Source organism: Oncorhynchus mykiss, chromosome 6, assembly GCF_013265735.2.
Source record: "Oncorhynchus mykiss isolate Arlee chromosome 6, USDA_OmykA_1.1, whole genome shotgun sequence".
NCBI classification, from domain to species: domain Eukaryota; kingdom Metazoa; phylum Chordata; class Actinopteri; order Salmoniformes; family Salmonidae; genus Oncorhynchus; species Oncorhynchus mykiss.
In genome coordinates, this window is record NC_048570.1 from 86,344,568 (window position 1) to 86,366,079 (window position 21,512).

A 21,512-nucleotide genomic window follows, 5' to 3' on the forward strand; every position below is an offset into this window, starting at 1 on the left:
TGTGGCTTGTAGAACGGGTGTTATATGTGGAGGATGAGGGCTGCAGTAGATATCTCAGATAGGGGGGAGTGAGACCTAAGAGGGTTTTATAAATAAGCATCAACCAGTGGGTCTTGCGATGGGTATACAGAGATGAGGTAGGAGTATAGAGTGCAGTGATGTGTCCTATAAGGAGCATTGGTGGCAAATCTGATGGCAGAATGGTAAAGATGTTAGCTACAGTGGGACTTTTTTTAATATAAAAGAGCTTTATAAATTAAAACATAGCAATGTATCAACCTACGTGACATCATAGGGCCAACCAACTTTCTGGTAGAGAATGTAGTGATGAGTACTAAAATCGTCACCCATAATAAAGCGCATTGTGCTATGATAAACTGCATCTAGCAGCATCCCACCCTGCATCCCACTGCTGGCTTGCTTCTGAAGCTGAGCGGGGTTGGTCCTGGTCAATCCCTGGATGGGAGACCACATGCTGCTGGAGGGCAGCTGGTCTAAAAAATATCCCAATGCCCAAGGGCAGTGATTGGGGACATTGCCCTGTGTAGGGTGCTGACTTTTGGATGGGATGTTAAACAGGTGTCCTGACTCTGAGGTCATGAAAGATCCCATGGCACTTATCGTAAGAGTAGGGGTGTTAACCCTGGTGTCCTGGCTAAATTCCCAAGCTGTCCCTCATACCATCACGGTCACCTAATCATCCCCAGTTTACAATTGGCTCATTTATCCCCCTCCTCTCCACTGTAACTATTCCCCAGGTCGTCGCTGTAAATGAGAATGTGTTTTCAGTCAATTTACCTGGTAAAATAACGTTCAAATAATAAATCAAATCTAACGGCTTTAATGAATTGGCAGCCGCATTCATATAGATGATGTCGCCATAATCTAGGCCGATAGGAACGTTAACTGAATAATCTGCTTTCTACTATTTAGCGAGAGGCAAGACCTATATTTATATAGAAGAAGCACATTTTTATACTCAGTTTATTAACTAACTCATCAATATGCTTTTTAAATAGACAGCTTTTCATCTATCCAGATGCCCATATATTTGTAAGCACGGACACAATCAATGTGGACACCATCCAAAGTACATATGCTTAAATCAGACTTATTTTTATGCGCTCTAGAGAACAACATATACTTCGTTTTACCTGCATTCATAGGCAGGAAAGAAGAGGAATGTGTACGCTTCAGTGGATTTACTGTTTTCTAAAATGTTGAGATAGAGCTTGAAAAGCTGTCGGTTGATTTAGCTGTCTTCATCAAGATAGTACATCAGTTTCTCAATTGTCTGAAAGATTGCCAGTCCACCAGAGTCAGTTCCTCTTGCTTTAGCCCAGGCTTTATTTCTCTTTTGAATAAACTCAAGATAATTCCGAAGAAAACCAAGGGTTCGATCTATCTTTGACTCTGAATTGTTTAAAAGAGACGTGGTTATCTGCCAGAGGAGTAAATATGGAGGACACATTTTCTAGAGCCAACTCAAGGTCAGGAATACAGGGGACGGTGGCTCAATCAGAGTAGAACATGTCATTAAAAAGAACTTGATTAGAAAACTTTTTGCAATTTATCTTCTTAATTTAACAAGGATTAGTATGTTCATCTGTTTTGTATACTAATACATACTATGGGACAAAGATCACTGAGATCATATGCAAATACTCTACGAGACAAATATTTGTGGGGGTTATTTGTAAGAATGAAATCAATCAATTAAGAGTTAACAGGGTTTTTCACATTTAGCTGTGTGGGTTTTGAGATCAATTGAGTCAGATTAAAATCAATACATATACTCTTCAATTGATCTGAGGTCGGGGATAGCCGATCCAGATTCAAATTCCCGAAAATTGTCATAATTGTAGCCCAAACCAGGAAAACCTCGGACATGGCGACTCAGACTGAACTCTATTTGTTTAAATGATGTTTGAGCACAGAGTTGGGTTGGTTCACGTGCGCTCCTCCAGTACAAGCACCAGGTGGCGGTAGCACAATTTATGTTTTGCTCTATTCAGGCAATGAACACAGTCAGCTCTTACTCTGTGGATCTAGACGCAGTTCCTCTTAGGAAGTGTTGCATGAACGAATCTCCCTCGACAGTCATTCCACAGAAAATGTCCAAGTTACAGTTGTTGCAAGCGTTTTTCTCCGACCGATTAACAACAGTGGCCGTAGAGATATCCGTGGCAGTGGAAAAGGCGTTTGCCGAGTACCAGGATGAGATCTCTCGTTCAAAGGAGGAAACTCAACGCCTGCAGAGGCTGCTGGATTCGGTTTTTAATCCCGATGTAAAATTACACAAAGCAGGTAAACTATCAACAAGCTTGCCATTAGCTGTTTTTGGCAACACTGGTGTATTTACACACTAGTGTTGACCCTTCGTTAAGCCCCGCCACCGACTATTTGGCAACCAATCGCAGCTCCAATGCAATTGTCGTCGAGCGACACCTCGGACAAACTCACGTTTGAATCCACTGACATTTTTTAAAATGTGTGAACTGTATGGGATTTCGTTTATTTTATGCCTGCTACGTTATGGGTTTGGGAACGCTGTCAGCAGGGTCACTGCCCTTTAAAAACGTCACTCATTGAGCGGATTCGATTATGCTGAGCCGGGGCACCGGTCTATGGCCCGTGATGTGAACAGGCGAAAGTGGTAAGGGAGGAGCACTCTTTTCAAATGGAACAGTCATCTGCGCCGCTCGGTCATGTTGTCGACAAGCCAGCATGGTGCATCGTCCGGAAACATACACCATCTCTGTTCCATTAAATATGTTAGGCTTTTCAATCTAGTTTGGAAGGCAGATTAAGTGTTTTTATCAAAAGCAATCACGTTTGCATGTGAAAACACAGAATCCTACTCTACGTGTGCTAATTAATCACTTTTGTTTTGTGCCGACTTTACCGTGGGATTTGAATGGGGCACCAGGCTCAAATACACCAGCCTTAATAAAAGCACCTATATAACGCTGTGTATGTAAATTATGCTAACATTAGCTAATAAATTATGTCATTACAGTCTCAGGTCACAGGGGGCGATTATTTATTGAAATGTATAGATTTTTCTTGAAAGTTATTTCATATCTTTCTTTCCAGACCCCCCGCAGCTCACTCTCACTGTTTCTGGAGATGAGGTTCCCCCTGAGCAGCAGCGCTGTGAGGAGGAGTGGAGCGATCAAGAGATCATCGAGTCCATATTCATTTCCCCCTGTGTGGAAAGCAACAGTGATCAGGACTCACCCGAGTGCTCACGACTTTACCAAACTCTGAAGAACTCCCTTCCCACCATTGTAGCAGAACCGATCCAAACAAATCCAGATGGAGAGGACAACAAAATATCAGAATCTACCAGTGACACTCCCCTCACACAATTAAAGCCTCTCAAAATGAAGAGAACACGGTTAAAGAAAGGACAAAGATCTTATATCTGCACAAAGGGCAAGACAACCAGTGAGTTGAAAGCGCCATTGAGGCTTCACACAAGGAAGAGGCTCTACAGTTGTACCGAGTGCACGGCAACCTATGACAGACCTTGTCATTTGGAAATACACAAGAGAACTCACACAGGTGAGAAACCATACGAGTGCAAAGACTGTGGTAAATGCTTCAACCGCAAGAATAGCCTAACGATGCATATGCTAACTCACACAGGGGAGAAATCGTTCTGCTGCCATGAATGTGGCAAACGATTCGGTCTAAACACGAGACTGATACTTCACATGAGGACACACACAGGGGAGAAGCCACACAAGTGCCCTTTCTGTGCCAGATGCTTTACATTTCCAAGTCACTTAAGTCGTCACAAGAAGCTCCACACAGGAGAGAGACCACATCAATGCAACGTTTGTGGGAAATGCTACACGCGGAAGGAGCACCTGACAGACCATATGACATCCCACAGTGGAGCAAAACCATACAGCTGTATGCAATGTGGCAAATGCTACGCACTGCAAGGAAACCTGAGAGCGCATATGGCGAGTCACACGGGGAATAAGCTGTTGTGCAGGTGCGCTGTGTGTGGACTAGGTGTTCAAAATCTAAGTCGCCACATGCAGGAAGTTCACACAGGAGGCAAACAGCATCAGTGCCAAGATTGTGGGAAGTGCTTCAACCGAAAGGAAAAACTGACAGAGCACATGAGGACTCACACGGGAGAGAAACCGTATCGATGTCATGATTGCGGCGAATGCTTTAGGCTCAATGTAACCCTGAAGAAACACATGATGACACACACATCTGCGGCAATTGCTGCTCCATGAGAGAAGATGTGAGAACTCAAGATGGGAAATCTGTGTAGCGCAATGCATGTTTCAGCAATATTGTTTAGATGTTTCAATGTTCACATTCAATGTTCATTTTTATTCACTTATTTTTATACATGGCCCATTTGTAACTTTCATCTCAAAGTTAACCTTTAAATGTCTGTACCTTTCAGCCGTTGTTGGTGCTTTCTGTTGGTATCAATAAAAAAATTATCAACATGGAAACTCACATTGCTGCTGTTTCTATAAAGCACAAAGACTGCATTTCTAACAGAGTCCCTCTGGTAGAATCTTACTCAGGACATCTGAAACATGTTTTAGTTTTATGAATGACTGTCTGTCGACTTGGGAGCAGAGAGGGAGGTTCTCCACTTTTGTAAACTATGTGCACTCCAAGGATATTTGTTGCAGGGCTCATTGTTCAGTAAATATGACTTGATTAACAAGAGACCGTTATTATGACAGCCTATTTTTCATCAAAACTCTGCTCAGGTAGATGGAAATGTGGTAGATGGAAACGTGGTAGATGGAAACGTGGTAGATGGAAATGTGGTGTAGATGGAAACGTGGTAGATGGAAACGTGGTAGATGGAAACGTGGTAGATGGAAACGTGGTAGAAAAGTGACCATTCATGAAACGTGATTCAGGGCGTCAGGTAGCCTAGCGGTTAAGAGCGTTGTCAGTAACTGAAAGGTTGCTGGTTTGAATCCCCGATCAGACTAGGTGAAACATCTGTAGACATGCCCTTGAGCAAAGCACTTAACACGAATCGCTCCTGTAAGTCGCTCTGGATAAGAGTGTCTGCTAAATCAGCAGATCTCAAACTTCTCCTCGGCGACCCCCAGTCATTCCAGTTATTTGATGTGTTCCAGAGTTAGCGCCCCTGATTCAACTTGTTAACTAATTAGGTGAAAAAATCTGTTGCTCTGCCGTTGAGCAAGGCACTTAACCCTGACTGCTCCAGGGGTGCTGTACAACGGTTACCCTGTTCATGACCCCCCTCCCTGCGGGTGTCTCAGGGGGATTCGGGATATGCAACAACAAAAAATGTCAGGACAAATATATCACCCCCCCCAAAAATAATGATTCATTATCAAGCCCTTGAATAGGTGAATCAGGTGAGCTAGTTCCCAGCTACAACAAAATAGTGAAAAGTTTGTGGGTCCCGAGGAGAGTTATGGTACACGGTATTTTATTAGGATCCACATTAGCTGTTGTGAAAGCAGCAGCTACTCTTCCTGGGGTTCACGCAAAACATGACATAATAGAGAACATTAATAGACAAGGCCAGAACTATATCAATTTAAAAATGGCACACGTAGCCTACATATCAATACATAGAAACTATCTAGGTCAAATAGGAGAGAGGCGTTGTGCCGTGAGGTGTTGCTCTATCCGTTTTTTAAAACCAGGTTTGCTGTTCATTTGAGCAATATGAAATGGAAGGGAGTTCCATGCAATAATGGCTCTATATAATACTGTACGCTTTCTTGAATTTGTTCTGGATTTGGGGACTGTGAAAAGACCCCTGGTGGCGTGTGTGTGTGTGTGTGTGTGTGTGTGTGTGTGTGTGTGTGTGTGTGTTGACTATGCAAACAATTTTAAATTTACAACACATTAATGTTTCTTATAAAAAGAAGAAGTGATGCAGTCAGTCTCTCCTCAACTCTTAGCCAGCACCAAATAATGTAGTCTCCTCAACTTGTTCAACAGCCACACCATTCATTACCAGATTCAGCTGAAGTCTAGAACTTAGGGAATGATTTGTACCAAATACAATGCTCTTGGTTTTAGAGATGTTCAGGACCAGTTTATTACTGGCCACCCGTTCCAAAACAGACTGCAACTCTTTGTTAAGGGTTTCAGTGACTTCATTAGCAGTTGCTGATGCATATATGGAGCATCACTGCTAAATGTTATCAATCCATCCATACCCATTCTGCCCCGTCCTTTCTATGTGCACTGAGCTATAAGAACAACGGCTATTACTCCAGTACAGCAGGTGGCAGTGCAATGTCGGTTACGACGTTTCAGCCAATAAATGAACCATGAAAAAACAGAGGCAGTGTTTACGACTTTTTTTACGACAGAATGTTCTTACTTTTCTCTGTTTACGTCCTAGTCCTGTTCAACACATATATCCATAATCTTTGTCGTGGCTCAATGTTATTACTTTGTTAAACCTAAAATGTCTAAACTACATTCGTTGAATGCGTTTCTTACTGCCCGATTAACTGCGGCTGCTGTGGATATATTCGGGGCAGTGGAGAAGACTATAACAGCGTACCAGGAAGAAGTCTCCAGATCAAAAGTGGAGAACGACCATCTACGGAGGCTGTTGCTAGATTTCGGTTTCAAACCTGATAGAGAATCACAAATACCAGGTGTGTAACACGAATCAGCAACCTATGGTTCTGTAAACATTATTACGATTATTATCTAGCTAGTTAGACAACTGTGACAACCATAGGACTAGTTAATGACTGCTGAACTGTGCTGAACCTCGATTGTTATTAGCTAGCTAATCAGGCATCGGAATTAGATAGGGATCACTTCTCACTGCACTCTATAATGTTAGTGTGAGTCTAGTCTGTAAATGTGTTGCGAGCTAAGGGGAAGAAGTAAAACTGAAGTGTGTTGATATATCTCAATGGTAAGTAACTTCCCCATCTTTCCTTTCAGACCCCCAGCAGCTCACTGTCTCTGTCTCTGGAGAGGAGGTTCCCTCTAAGCAGGAGTGGAGTGATCAAGAGGACACAGAGACCATATTCATTCCCCCCTGTGTGGAAAGTGCCAGTGATCAGGACTCACCCCAGAGCTCATACCTTTACCAAATTGGGAAGAACAGCAAGAGGGACTCTCTTCCCACCAACTCAACAGAACCGATCAAAACCAATCACGATGGAGAGGACTACGGGGCATCAGAATCAACCAGTAACTCTCAGACCATGTCAAAGTCAAAACATACACAGGCAAAGAAAGGACAAAGTCCTCTTGACACTGGGATAACCAGTGAGCTGAGAGCACCAATGGTGGCTCACACAGGTGATAGACCACACAAGTGCCCTGTGTGCAGGAAAAGGTTTACTAATAACAACCATTTAAAAACACATCAGAGAATTCACACAGGGGAGAGGCCACATTGGTGCAAAGAATGTGGTAAGTGCTTCAGCCGCAAGGGGGATCTGGGCACACACATGAGGACTCACACAGGAGAGAAACCGTACCAGTGCAGCGTTTGTGGCAAAAGCTTCAGGCGAAACCGACTGAATGAGCATATGAGGGTACACACAGGGGAAAGACCCTATCGGTGTGCCGACTGTGAGAAGGGCTTTATTTCAGTAAGTGACCTAAAACGCCACCAGCGCATTCACACGGGAGAAAAGCCTTTTAGGTGTGACAGTTGCGGAAAATGCTTCAGTCAGATGACAACCTTGAAGAAACATATGAGGACTGTTCATAAGAAGGTTCAATTGCAGAGCAGTGAGGAAAGCCCAGATCCCTGCTAGCCTTAGGGACTCCTGTTCGTTTATGTGATAATGACAAACAGCACAGGACATATCTTACCTTGGTACCATCTGCGTGTGCCTTAGACAATTTCTCTGACTATCGCTGTCATTCATTCATGCAATTTTGTGTGTTGTAAATCTCTTCTACAGAACAGTTGCTTTCTTTCAGGACACTGCTCTAACACCAAGATCTACCAGATGACAATCATCATGTATTGTTGTTACTTGACATTAAAGTGGATATACTGGGGGCTTTCAAACTCTGTGCCGACATTGATAGAATTAAATAATAATACTTTTTGGGGGGGGTCTTATTTGTCCTGTTGCACACAAGTGTGTAATAGAAACGTGTTTGTTGCATATCCCAACTGCCCCTAAGACACCCTCAGTGAGTGGGGTCACGGCCAGGGTCACCATTGTCCAGCTCCCCTGGGGCAATTGGGTTAAGCACCTTGCTCAGGGGCCCAGCAACAGATTTCTTTCACCTTGTCGGCTCCGGGATTCAACCCAGTGACCTTTCAGTTGCTGGCCCAACACTGTAACCCCGAGGCTACCTGCTGCCCAATTCTGAAACAGTCCCAAATCCCTCGCTAAAGCAAGTGCAGAAGCCTGCAACTAACTCATTGCCATGTGACCAAACTCTTGGGGTTGTTTTTACAGATCCAGATTATGCCTAGTCCTGGATCATAACATACTTTCAACAATCTCTTCAACAAGAATGATTTTGAATCCAGGACTAGGTTTAACCTGTATTCGGGAAACCGGACCCTGGTATTTTCGTTTGAGATGTTTTGTCAGGCCTAATGTTAGGTTGTTAATCAGAGCAATGAACTAAAGGGACATACTGTCCAACACACTGTTTGTCATATCCTGTATGTACTCTGAATATACATACACAAAGACATCTATCAAGGCAAAATAGTTATGTTGTTTTTTATTATTGTTATCTTTATTATAAATGTTAGCTTTTTCATTTGTTTATATAACCCACTTTATCATGTATGATTTACGTAGATAAAGTAGATAATTGCATTTCATACTTGAATTTTATAGTCAAACTGAATGTTCCCCATTACTTCTGTGCGTGGCTGACTTGTTCAACAGTGTCATGAGTTCTTCAGCTCATCTAAATATTGTAAACTAATATGTAGTTTATCAAGTTATGTAGGTAAGATTTTGTTAATTCATTACAGATTATATCGTTATCTATTACAGATGGACTTTGTACTACATTCTATTCATCTATTCAAATATGAAGTGCATGAGCCTACAACCTCTTGACACAACCAACAATCTTGGTATTTTCCTTTGAGTGTCTTTGCTTTTAGTATGTTTTCATAATCAGAGCAATGAAAAAAGACATACTGTGTACAACACCTGATGCATGCGCCTTAAATATGCACAAGAAGTCTATGAACTACTTCCCCGACAAGTCATTCTATTGGTCAATTCAAGTAGCAGTACGAGGCGTGAGAGCAAGTATCGTTCTCCATTGGACGAGAGCAACTTGTTGCTTCAAACCGATTTCAAACAGCCAACGTGCGCGCCCCTGTCTCTCCAGCTCCCGAGCGCCGCCGTCCACACCGCGCTTTCGTCGATCCAAAATTCCGTCTGTCTCACGTGCTTTGTGAATATAAAAGCTCTCTTGTTTCCCTTCATCATGTCTAGTGTGTCACCAGACAAACGGCGAAAGATGGAGTCGGCGTTGGAGCAGCTGAAGAAACACACAGTGGTCGTGGCGGACACCGGAGACTTCAACGGTAACAGATTGGATTGACCGCTATGCACTAACGTTACTAGCCAAGGCTAGACAGGCATTCGCTAGAACACATTGATGTAACATGTTGCAAGGTTTATAGCTGCGTCAACGTTATCTACTTATCGTAGTCTGCTCGAATATTAATTCCGATAAACTTCTATGTTTTTAGCTTTTAAATTAATGTTGCTAGCTAGCTGTCGTATCATGTTTGGCTAATAATTAACTTACTGCACTTGTGGCTAACGTTAGCTAGTTATGACCACGGCTCTTGCACGTTCCATACATTGCCACTTGGTCGCTAATGTTGATTAACTATGGGAACTATATAGTTATGCGTTTCTATTTTCAGGTGTTGTCTAATTTAGAAGACGTTGTGAGCTATCAAACAGGAATTGCAATTTTAAAACAATGACTTACTCCTGTCAGGGCACGCACGTTAACGCTGTCACGCCCAACTACTCAACATTGGTTCTCCCACGTGAAACTAATGGGTTTTAGTAAAATAACACTAAATGCAGAGGACTACCTAAAAGACCGTTCAGCGTAGTTGGTTAGCTATATATGATTTATACAAATGCCATGTTCACTGCCCTCGACTGACATTACTGTCTCCCAGATTAAGATAACTGGTTCCTCTTCCGTTTGAATAAGGAAGTAGGAATGATGTAATCCGTTAGTTCCATTGTGGTGTAAACCAAACATTTCCTCATGCTTGCACTGCAAGTCAGGATGACAAGACAGAAACGGTTTACCTGCCACAGGGTAATGTTAACCAGGCTGAAATGGGGCACACTAAGTGGATAGGCTTTGATGACATGCTGCTTCAGTCTACACAGAATGTTTATTCTCAGGATAAGTGAAGGGGTGTTGGAGCTTCACAGGTTTTGTTCCCTGAATGCAGTAGTCTTTAGGACAGGGTTATTTTCAAATGTTTTGGCTCTCTATAGAAAATACACTGTTGCAGGAACCTGAAGAATGTGTGTGTATAGGACCAGTCACTCAAATGGCCTATGATTCTGAAGATTGACCAAGTTATCTGTGACCTTGCTTCATGCCTCAGCATTGTGGTGAAAGGAACCTCGATGTACCCATAGGCCCGATTTCCATGTTGTGAAAGGGTGCCCTTGGCCAAATCCCATTGTGAAAGGACCTCACTGGCCAACTCTTGTGCGATGCAGTGCATTCATTGGTCAACTGGTTTGAAGACTGTGAAACTCTAACTGCAATACTGAAGGACAGTTGAACCACACCAGTTAGTATTGTATGTTGCTCTTCTCGTGGTGCTACAGTCATTTTACCTGTGGGTCATACCAGTAGGATTAAAACAGGAACAATCACTTTCAAACTTGATCAAGTTCAATAAACTCTTGTCTGGAATATAGTGTGATATGGATGTTTGTCCATATTGCAAAGCTTAATACCTTGTCTACCTTAACATAGCTAAATTATTTAAGCTGACTCGTGATGGCTTTTAAGTGTTCTCATTGACAATATTTTGCTGGCATGCAGAATGGTGAACAGCTCGGTAAGTTGTACAATTCCTCAGTTATCCCAATGATGGGGAGGGTGTAAATTTAATCTCTTTTAATGGAATAAATGCATCAGATTACATTGGCACAGAACATGCTTTATCTTGCCAGTTGCTGTCTTTGTTCAAATGGGGGTGGTTAGTGTGTCTTATCTTAGGGTTGGTCTCTGTGTAGGCTTACATGGCTGGACTGATTTAGCTAAGCCTTTTTCCTTCAAGAAAAGACCTCACCAACAGACATGAGGGTTTCTGCTATGAGAATTACTAAAAGAAACAACAAATGAAAAGTGCCTCATAACTTTTCTCAAAGGAACACACATGGCATCTACCTATCCTTACATGTTGTAAAACCCACACGTGTCATCTGTCATATTGACTGGTTGCAAGCACAAGCTTGTTCAAACAAAGCAACCCTTATTTTTTTTGTCCCTGTGAAATTTGTCAGTGCTTGGTTAAAAGTGCAACCCTGGACTCTTCCTGAACCATGTGGGAAACACATGGTCACTAGTGTTTATGCATGGCAGTCATCTGGTGTGCATAACAAATGGGAAGTAGTATACAAATTGCAGGAACACTTTAGCCTGAGGTTGCCCTTTTAACATGCCATGTTACTCTAACTACTTTTGTAATCTGTGTGGTTACTGCACACTCTCACTCAGTGTTACTGCACACTCTCACTCAGTGTTACTGCACACTCTCACTCAGTGTTACTGCACACTCTCACTCAGTGTTACTGCACACTCTCACTCAGTGTTACTGCACACTCTCACTCAGTGTTACTGCACACTCTCACTCAGTGTTACTGCACACTCTCACTCAGTGTTACTGCACACTCTCACTCAGTGTTACTGCACTGTGGTAATTGCAGATGTGGCACATAATCATTGAACTATAGTGAAAAGGACAGGAACTTTGGTTTCTAATTGGGTGTGTCTTATTAATACATACATTCTATATAACTACCAGGTATTTGAAGTGTAGGCTTAATCTACATATCTGACCCCCTGGGGTATGCCTCAAGCTCTCATTGAACAGTTACACAATCTGTCTTGATAAAGTGAATCCAAAGCTCTTGATGTGGAGAATTGTCTGCATGTTTTTCCACAAACACAATATTTTCTGACTGCCTGGTTATCCAATCTTTCTCCAAAGACCTCCAACAGATAATTCAGTTACCAGAAGTTTGTACTGTTCATTCACAAACGGCTTGTTTGGATATGCTATTTTGGATTGTTTAATCACTGCCAGTAATACATAATGGTGATAACATGGGTGGCTGTGGGAATGGATTGCAAATCGCTGCATGTGACAGATCCAGCCATAAGGACTGGCTAAAAGAGTAGGGTATTTGACCAGAATGAGATGGTGAGAGCCTAGAATGTGTTAGTTGTTTTCAGAGAAACACAGGGGGCCTTTGTGCTTCATTGTGTTGCCTACTCCCTGTCAGTGGCAGAAGCTTGGCCAGCTGGTCTAAAGCCCATCGCCACAGGCCTTCCTCACTGTAGCTGACATGGCATATCACAACGATGGCAGTATACTAATCAAAACTGGAACTGGCGAGTACCCTGACCTTAGGCTAACAAGGCTATAGTAAAGGCCCTCCAGTGCAAAGTAGGAAAAGCAAAACAATTGGTGTAGCCTAGTGGTTAGCACGTTGGACTAGTAACCGAAAGGTTGCAAGATCGAATCCCCGAGCTGACAAGCTAGTTAACCCACTGTTCCTAGGCAGTCATTGGAAAATAAGAATTTGTTCTTAACTAACTTGCCTAATTAAATAAAGGTAAAGTACTTTGTTTTTTCATTCACATTTACCCCAATGTCGCACTCTGTATTAGACCTCCTCCTAGGATGCTTCATTACTAGGCTACCTCACAGGCTAAAGGGATTTAACCTTGAATGTTTAATTTGAACATCTGGTGTCATTCTTCTACTGCAGTGTTGCAGGTACACAATGGGCTGTTTTTCCTCCCAATGTTCTGCTTTAGTTGAGGAAACTGCTGTTGGCTTGTATCTACAGTAGAGGTCACTGTTTGAGACAAGTGCTTCTTGAACAATCCAGAGTTTTCTCTAGTTCTCTCTCCTGTATAAGTGACTATTCAAAATGGGCATAAGCAATATCTGAATACCTTTTACTGAGTTATTTCACAGCTACACATCTCAGGATAAGATTGGTGAATGAAGTTGTCCTATGAAGGCTTGTATGTACCTTGGGACTGAAGGCGTCCACAGGCTTCCCAGACGAAACAGTTCGGTTGAGTTCCTGCATATATTATGTTTTTGTTCATTTTTTGACTTTTCTGGCGGCAAGCTGAAGTTTGGAGCAAAAGTCTACGCCCACTTGTAGGTGATTGGTCAACAGTGGGGTTTCTTCAAAGTTTTTGTTGTTCAATAAGTGGTACTTTTTCATTGAAATACTGCACCAAACAGTTCATGTAAACTTGTATGAGGTCTCCTTGGCAGAAACATCACTAAGAAATCTGTCATTTAATGTTTTTCAGATTCATTCTGATTTATTTTGAGGAAGTGTACTGGCTACGGTGTCTCAATGGACAAACGGTACTATGGCCACCTTCTCATTTTTCATGCGTAGGTCTAGTGTGGCTATGAACACCTAGTGTTGTGAGCTGTTAACTTGTTGTCTATCTCCCACTTCTCTGAACAGCCATTGAAGAGTACAAGCCCCAGGATGCCACCACCAACCCCTCCCTCATCCTGGCTGCTGCCAAGATGGCCGCCTACCAGCATCTGGTCGACCAGGCCATCAAATACGGCATCGCCAAGGGCGGGTAAGATGGGCACTCTGAAATGTTTACAACCCCTACCCTTTCAATGATTGGTGAAATAAGCTCATGTAATCATATTGCAACTCTGCACTGCTTCTACATTTGTATAGTAGTTCAGTGACTCCACTGACCTCCCCTTTTAAACAATGGGATTTCGAGTGAACAAAGAACCAGGCGTTTTCCCTTTGCTCAAGATAAGTGTTGACAATGCAGGTGCCCTGAGGGTGCTGATCAGTCTGCCTTGCCTCGCACATGCCTGCAAACTACATGTGTTTCACGGTCTCTTCGCCCCATTATGAACATTGTCTTGCTGACTGACAACTTTGAAGTGTGCATTTGCAACTGGCGCCTATCATTTAGTCTAAAGAACAAATATTTCCAAGCCACTAAAGTAAATCTGAAGACATCAGTTTTGGCTTTCCTATTCATTATTTGCCTTGTTTAGAATGTTGTATTTCCAAGCCTCTAGTGTACTTTAGAGAATAATCAATGCCAAATCGAATGCATTGAGTAGGATTGAGGTGAGAACATGAATACTGGAAAGTGAATGAACATTTAAAGTTTATTACAGCACTTAATAAACTGGATAGTTTGAGCCCTGAATGCTGATAGACATTCCACAGCTGTTGACCTGACTGTACCACCGGTATAAACTTTATTTTTTTTACTGCTCTGATTACTTTAAGTTTAATCGCAATAAGGCACCTTGATTTGTTATGTGGCCAATATGCTAAGGTTTGTATACAGACACTTGTGTCGGGCATTAAAACAGCCCTTAGCTGTGATGTATTTTGGCCATATACCACACCCCCTGGGTCTTACTGCTTAAATATGCACATTAACAACACCTGCTCTTTCCATGTGACTGACCAGGTGAAAGATGTGAGCCCATGTTGTCACTTGTTAAATCCACTTCAATCTGACAGAGTTCAGTGTCAAATCTTAGAGCCTGTTGTCTGGGCCTCTGGCAGTCTCTATGGGGTGCCACGGTTCAATTCTTGGGCCGACTCTTCTCTGTATATATCGCTCTTGCTGCTGGTGAGTCACTGATCCACCTCTATGCAGACGACACCATGCTCTTCAACCGTATGCTACCGGCCCGCCCGTCCAGCATCACTACTCTGGATGGTTCTGACTTAGAGTATGTGGAGAACTACAAATACCTAGGTGTCTGGCTAGACTGTAAACTCTCCTTCCAGACTCACATTAAGCATCTCCAATCCAAAGTTAAATCTAGAATTGGCTTATTTTGCAACAAAGCATCCTTCACTCATGCTGCCAAACATGCCATCATAAAACTGTCCATCTTACCGATCCTCGATTTTGGTGCTGTCATTTACAAGAGAGCCTCCAACACCCTACTCAACAAATTGGATGCAGTCTATCACAGTGCCATCTTGTCACCAAAGCCCCATATACTAACCACCACTGCGACCTGTACGCTCTCGTTGGCTGACCCTCACTTCATACTCGTTGCCAAACGCACTGGCTCCAGGTCATCTACAAGACCCTGCTAGGTTAAGTCCCGCCTTATCTCTGCTCGCTGGTCACCATGGCTGCACCCACCCGTAGCACGCGGTCCAGCAGGTATATCTCACTTGTCACCCCCAAAGCCAATTCCTCCTTTGGCCGCCTCTCCTTCCAGTTCTCTGCTGCCAATGACTGGAACGAACTACAATAATCTCAAACTGGAAACGCTAATCTCCCTCACTAGCTTTAAGCACCAACTGTCAGAGCAGCTCACAGATCACTGCACCTGTACATAGCCCATCTGTAAATAGCCTAAACAACTACCACTTCCCCTACTGTATTTATTTTGCACCCCAGTATTTCTACTTTGCAGACATCTACTGTCAAATCTACCATTCCAGTGTTTTAATTGGTATATTGTATTTACTTAGCCACCATGGCCTATTTATTGCCTTTACCTCATCTCACCTCATTTGCTCACATTGTATATAGACTTATTTTTCTACTGTATGTTTTACTCCATGTGTAACTCTGTCAAACTGCTTTGCTTTCTTGGCCAGGTCGCAGTTGTAAATGAGAACTTGTTCTCAACTTGCCTACCTGGTTAAATAAAATCAGTGTAGACAGGGAGCAGACTGGTCAAGGAGGTGGGGGTGCAACTCAATGTCTGGTGTACTCCAAGTGATTACTTGGTTAATAAATCCTTAGTCTACTGCTGAAAGCTATGCTTGAGGTATTGCACCTCACCAGTATCCTGTTCCTGTGTCTCATCAGATCTGAGGAGGAGCAGGTCACCAACACCATGGACAAGCTGTTTGTGAGCTTCGGCCTGGAGATCCTGAAGAAGATCCCAGGCAGGGTCTCCACGGAGGTAGACGCCAGGTACAGGAAGCCTCCTGCGCCGCTCGGGCCTACATAAGTCGCTCATGACGTGTTTTTTTTTTTATCTGTCGACACCAGCTATCAGAATAACACCCACTCATACATTTTCAATATAAACGTCTGAACATAGAAATTGATAATGGCTATGGGGAATGTTTCATATGAAATTACAGGTAAAAAGACATTTGATTCCACAAAGTAGCTGAATAGACTTGGTGCCTCAAATGCAACCTGGAGCCTTTACAGATCAGGGTAGCAAATTGATCCTTTAAGTTGACTCTCTCACTGAACAAAGTCTTTCACGTTCACAGCAGAGCCTCAGACTCAAATGACTGGTATGGAGTCCACATAAAACGGCTCTACCAAATAGTAAGCGTTTAATATTTAGATCGACTAACTCAACCTCTTCCACTTGACATTAGGCTTTCGTACGATAAGGATGAGATGGTGTCTCGGGCCCTGGGGCTCATTGCCTTGTACGAAGAGGCTGGTATCAAGAAGGACCGTGTTCTCATCAAGCTCTCCTCAACATGGGAAGGCATCCAGGCTGGCAGGTGTGTGAGATGGGGAAGGACATGAGTCATCTACCTTAGAGGCATTTTGTCACAGTAAAGTAGAATATTTTCAAAACATGTTTGTTTTGCCAAAACTGTAATTTGATGCAAATGGTTAAACAATTTGCCTCCAACCTAGAAATAATTTTAGTGTCAATCTAAGAAATGTTGGCTTTGACAGCCATGGAAGCACAGTGAAGCTCTGCTGTTAACTGTCCTTTAATGTGCCTGTCAATGTGTGTGTACCTGCAGGGAGCTGGAGGAGAAGCACGGGGTCCACTGCAACATGACCCTGCTGTTCTCCTTCGCCCAGGCAGTGGCCTGCGCCGAGGCCAAAGTCACCCTCATTTCACCCTTTGTGGGCCGTATCATGGACTGGTACAAGGAGAACACTGACCAGAAGAGCTACGAGGCCCATGAGGACCCAGGTATGGGCTGACTGAGCCACCATTTGATAGCATGAGTGTTAGCTTCTAAACTTTAGGTTGTCCTCAACAGTCCCAGACCTTACGAGTATAAATAAGATGCCTGGTGACATGGGTGTATTGACTTCATTACTGCACTGGAGTGGCTTTATTAGGCATAAACATTTATTTTGTTTTCTTCCCTCAGGTGTGATCAGTGTGACCAAGATCTACAACCACTACAAGAAGTATGACTATACCACGGTGGTGATGGGAGCTTCATTCAGGAACACCGGGGAGGTCAAGGCCTTGGCCGGCTGTGACCTGCTTACCATTTCCCCCGGCCTCCTGGGAGAGCTGAGCAAAGACCACAGCACAGTCACACCAATGCTCACGGTTCAGAAAGGTAACAGGACTCATTGCTACCCCCTACAGGATACTAGTATGACCTCACTGCCCCTCCCTGGAACAGTTGAGAATGAACATGTGTTTTGCTAGCACATTGTGGTTGTCAGATGTGCTGAATACTGTGAAATGCTTACTTATAAGCATCTATCCAACAATGCAGTTAAGATGACATTTACTAAATAAAATAACAATGAGGCTATATACAGGGGGTATCCGTCCCGAGCCAATGTGCAGGGGTACAGGTTAGTCCATCTAAACAGTCCTGGTGGCCATTTGATTGTTCAGCAGTCTTAAGGCGTGGGGTAGAAACTATTAAGGAGCCTTTTGGACTTGGTGCCCCAGTACAGTAGCAGTGAACAGTCTGACTAGGGTGACTGGAGTCTGACAATTTTTGGGGGTGGGTGACCTTCATCTGACACCGCCTCGTGTATAGATCCTGGATGGCAGGAAGCTTGGCCTCAGTGACATACTGGGCCGTACGCACTACCCTCTGTAGCGCCTTTATGGTCGGCTGCCGAGCAGTTGCTATACCAGGTGGTGACACAACCATGCTCTCGACGGTGTAGCTCTTGAACTTTGAGGATCTGGGGACCAATGCCACATTTTCAGTCTCTGGGGGGGTCGTGGGGGGGGGTCGTGCCCTCAACTGTCTTGGTGTCTGGACCATGATAATTTGGTGCTGTGGACACCAAGGACCTTGACATTCTTAACCTGCTCACCTACAGCCCTGTCGATGAGAATGGGGGTGTGCTCGGGCCTCTTTCCTGTCATCCACAATCATATCCTTTGTCTTGAGCACGTTGAGGGAGAGGTTGTTGTCCTGGCACCACACGGCCAGTCTCTGACCTCGGTAAACTTAAGGCTGGTGTTGGCGTTGTGCTTGGCCAAGCAGTCATGGGAGTACAGGAGGGGACTGAGCACGCACCACTGGGGATCAGTGTAGCAGATGTGTTGCCTACCATTGCCACCTGGAGGTCCAGGATCCAGTTGCAGATGGAGGTGTTTTGTCCCAGGGTCCTTTGCTTTGTAGGTGGTCCTTTTGACCAGGTTTTGCAAGGACAGTGTGGAGTGCAATAGCTTGCATCTGTATGTGAATTGGGGTGGGTCTGGGGCAAAGTGCAGGCCCTGGGCATCTCAATCTGGCCCGTGAGATTTAAAAAATATTTTTTTATGAATATGACCCCGTTTCCCCAATTTTGTGGTATCCAATTGGTAGTTGGTCTTGTCCCATCACTGCAACTCCCGTAAGGTCTCAAGAGGCGACAGTTGAGAGCCGTGCGTCCTCAAACTTGACCCGGCCAAGCCACACTGCTTCTTGACACAATGCTTGTTTTTAAACCAAAGCCAGCCGCAGCAATGTGTCAGAGGAAACGCCGTACACCTGGTGACTGTCAGCGTGCATGCGTCCAGCCTGCCACGAGTCGCTAGAGCATGATGGGACAAGGGAATCTTGACCTGCCAATTGTGCGCTGCCTCATGGGTCTCCAGTCACGGCCACCTGTGACAGGGCTTGGGATCAAACCCAGGGCTGTAGTGACGCCTCGAGCCCTGCAACGCAGTGCCTTAGACTGCTGCGCCACTCGGGAGGCCCCCACAAATAGATTTTTAACAGACCATTGGTCCCCCAAAAGGCAGCCCTCAAATTCAAAATCCTGATGTGGCCCTCAGGCCTATGTTTGCCCATCCCTGGTCTAGGGTTCCTGGGATGACTGGCCTTTTCAAAGTACTTCATGGCTACTGATGTGAGTGCTACTGGGCGGTAGTCATTTAGGCATCTTTGCTTTCTTGGGCACAGATTTTTGTGTAGATGTCAGGCCTGGTTTCCAATATGTTACCGGTGTTTGTCTGGCTTAATGAACCAATAGAATAGTGTTAACTGCAAACCCTGAACATATTGCACCCCAGGCAGTCTAGTGTGAACTCTGAAAGTATTTGAAGTGTTTCAAATGGTGTTCCATCTCAGGTCTGGTCCATGCCGGTGTCGTTATAACTTTGGTTCATATTCTAATGGAACTCTCACTGCATCATATGGGTTCAGTGATGCAGTAAATATACTATCAGTGATGTATCATGGTTGTGACAGAGGGTTACATGTTATCTAAGCACATGGAAGAAGCGATCTTCCCTTACACTTTAACTCTAGATTGTATCTTCAGGACTCCTACACAATGCTGTGACTGTAATCTGCGTTCTCACACTCCGGCTTTGTTTTGAATGTTAACCTGCTCAAAGCGTCAGATGGGAACAAGGGGCTGATGGGAGGGATGTGGGTGTCATGCACCAGACACAATGTTTCCTCAGAAAGCAGAGGGTAACCATGTACTGTATGAATAAGCACTAATTCAAGCCAAATATTTTGGCTACTTTTAAAACTTGAGTTTTGTTCAATTAAACTTTATTTTAAGAACAATTTGAATTGGTGCGAACTGTCATGCAGTTCAAGGAAAGCTGGTGAAGTAGGTCTACTTGGGTGACCCCTTGCGGTAGCATCTGAGCCCCATAAGTTACTGTTACACACTAGCAGGTCAAAGACCAAGTTTTTGTTAGACCCCTCCTAAGGAGAACTTGCTGAAGCCCCTTCAACATTGGTTATGCAGTCTCTGAGTAGGAATGTTTCATAACCATTTTGTTTATTAGTCTCAACAATTTGAACCGTGGGCAACAATGGCTGTAGTTCACAAACCTACAGAGCAAAACCAAATTCATTATGTATTTAGGAACTCCTGTGTATTTCAATGTCTGCTTTATCTTTGAGGCTTCTTAAATGGATGCTCATGTCTCTTCCCCTGGGCCAGGTCTGCATTGAAAAGGGGTATTTATCCTGCATCCCAGTGCAGACATTGTTTCCTTCATTATACACCTGAAACCATTGAGGGGATAATGAGCTCCTCTCTAAGTAAAACCATATGCCGTAAGCATTCTGGTAGATTGCAGCCATACTACCAGTCCTTCAAAGGCCTGGGGACGGGGACAACATAATCACATTGGACCAAGGATGAATGAAACTAATGGCAATTCCTTACATCTCACTTTTTTGTCCCCTGTTTAGCCAAGGCCTGTGATTTGGAGAAGGTTCACCTGGATGAGAAAGAATTCCGCTGGCAACACAACGAGGACCGCATGGCCGTGGAGAAGCTCTCGGACGGCATCCGCAAGTTCGCTGCCGACGCCATCAAGCTGGAGACCATGATCAAGGTGAGACCGTGACGGGAGCGCTGAGGTTGTAAATATTTCTGAATGACCTGTAAAGTAGCAGGAGGTGGAGTCTGGCGGAAAGTCCATGTAGGAACAGCAAAAACTATTGACTGATCTTAACGTTTTTAAGACTTGTTTGGAACAAAGTAATACTGGACATGGTGTCCTGCAGGTGACACGTCGACAATTAAGTTCCCTTGCCTTTGTTTCCGTTCATATGGTTGTTTCCCTCCACAGGAGAAGATGCTGAATGTGAAGAACGGCCAGTAAAGAGGGACCAGATGTTCAACCCTCCCAGCAGGAAACGATGACTGTTGTGCAACAACCACCACTGGGGCCCCAAGGGACCAACTCTCCCACCTCCCCTGACCCCCAAAGTGGGACCCCCTCAACATGAATGACTTGCCACTATAGGCCTGGATTGACTCTAATTTACTGTATTTTTGTCTTTACTCAATGCAGAGATTGATTTAAATTGTGAATCCAGCACTGATGCAATGCTATTTTTGTTACTTGCAGCACTGTAGATTTGGTCAGAGGAACGAACACAACGGTCAGGCTCGGTCCAGTCTTTTTACGCATCAGCCCTTTAGTGATCTAGAAAAACAACTTCAAACTGTAACAATTATGAACATTCCTCAGGAAAATGATTTAACAGTTTCACAAATTAAACTCTTTCCTCAGTGAACCTGTGTTCTGTCCTGAATGTTTCACTAAGCCAGGAGTGGGTATAACAGTTGCTGAAGCTTCTTTGTTT

At 43.9% G+C, this 21,512-nt stretch overlaps 4 protein-coding genes across 6 annotated transcripts in view; 3 read left to right on the forward strand and 1 right to left on the reverse strand.

The window, feature by feature from the left end:
* The window catches only part of LOC118964954 (histidine-rich glycoprotein-like), a 4,842-nt gene extending 2,670 nt beyond the window's left edge, over positions 1 to 2,172 (reverse strand). For 2 of the 3 annotated variants that reach the window (XR_005052273.1, XM_036981326.1), the window contains exon 1: positions 2,040 to 2,172. The gene's annotated coding sequence lies outside the window, so the exon portion shown is untranslated. Of the gene's footprint in view, positions 1 to 1,154; positions 1,852 to 2,039 lie in introns of those variants that run through there. The other variant, XM_036981327.1, reaches the window with a different exon arrangement.
* On the forward strand, positions 1,914 to 4,494 carry LOC110526100 (zinc finger protein 260). The gene is made up of 2 exons (XM_036981325.1): positions 1,914 to 2,307; positions 3,097 to 4,494. The coding sequence occupies exons 1-2, from the start codon at positions 1,998 to 2,000 to the stop codon at positions 4,257 to 4,259; spliced, it is 1,473 nt and encodes a 490-aa protein (XP_036837220.1). The 5' UTR covers positions 1,914 to 1,997; the 3' UTR covers positions 4,260 to 4,494.
* A 1,863-nt stretch (positions 4,495 to 6,357) lies between these two features.
* LOC118964955 (zinc finger protein 664-like) lies at positions 6,358 to 8,626 on the forward strand. The gene is made up of 2 exons (XM_036981330.1): positions 6,358 to 6,647; positions 6,946 to 8,626. The coding sequence occupies exons 1-2, from the start codon at positions 6,452 to 6,454 to the stop codon at positions 7,770 to 7,772; spliced, it is 1,023 nt and encodes a 340-aa protein (XP_036837225.1). The 5' UTR covers positions 6,358 to 6,451; the 3' UTR covers positions 7,773 to 8,626.
* Positions 8,627 to 9,270: 644 nt separating this feature from the next.
* On the forward strand, positions 9,271 to 21,440 carry LOC110526102 (transaldolase). Its single transcript, XM_036981329.1, has 8 exons — positions 9,271 to 9,532; positions 13,722 to 13,845; positions 16,087 to 16,194; positions 16,617 to 16,748; positions 17,001 to 17,176; positions 17,361 to 17,558; positions 20,610 to 20,755; positions 20,993 to 21,440. Exons 1-8 carry the CDS (start codon positions 9,433 to 9,435, stop codon positions 21,023 to 21,025), a joined length of 1,017 nt encoding a protein of 338 aa, XP_036837224.1. The 5' UTR covers positions 9,271 to 9,432; the 3' UTR covers positions 21,026 to 21,440.
* Positions 21,441 to 21,512: the final 72 nt, after the last annotated feature.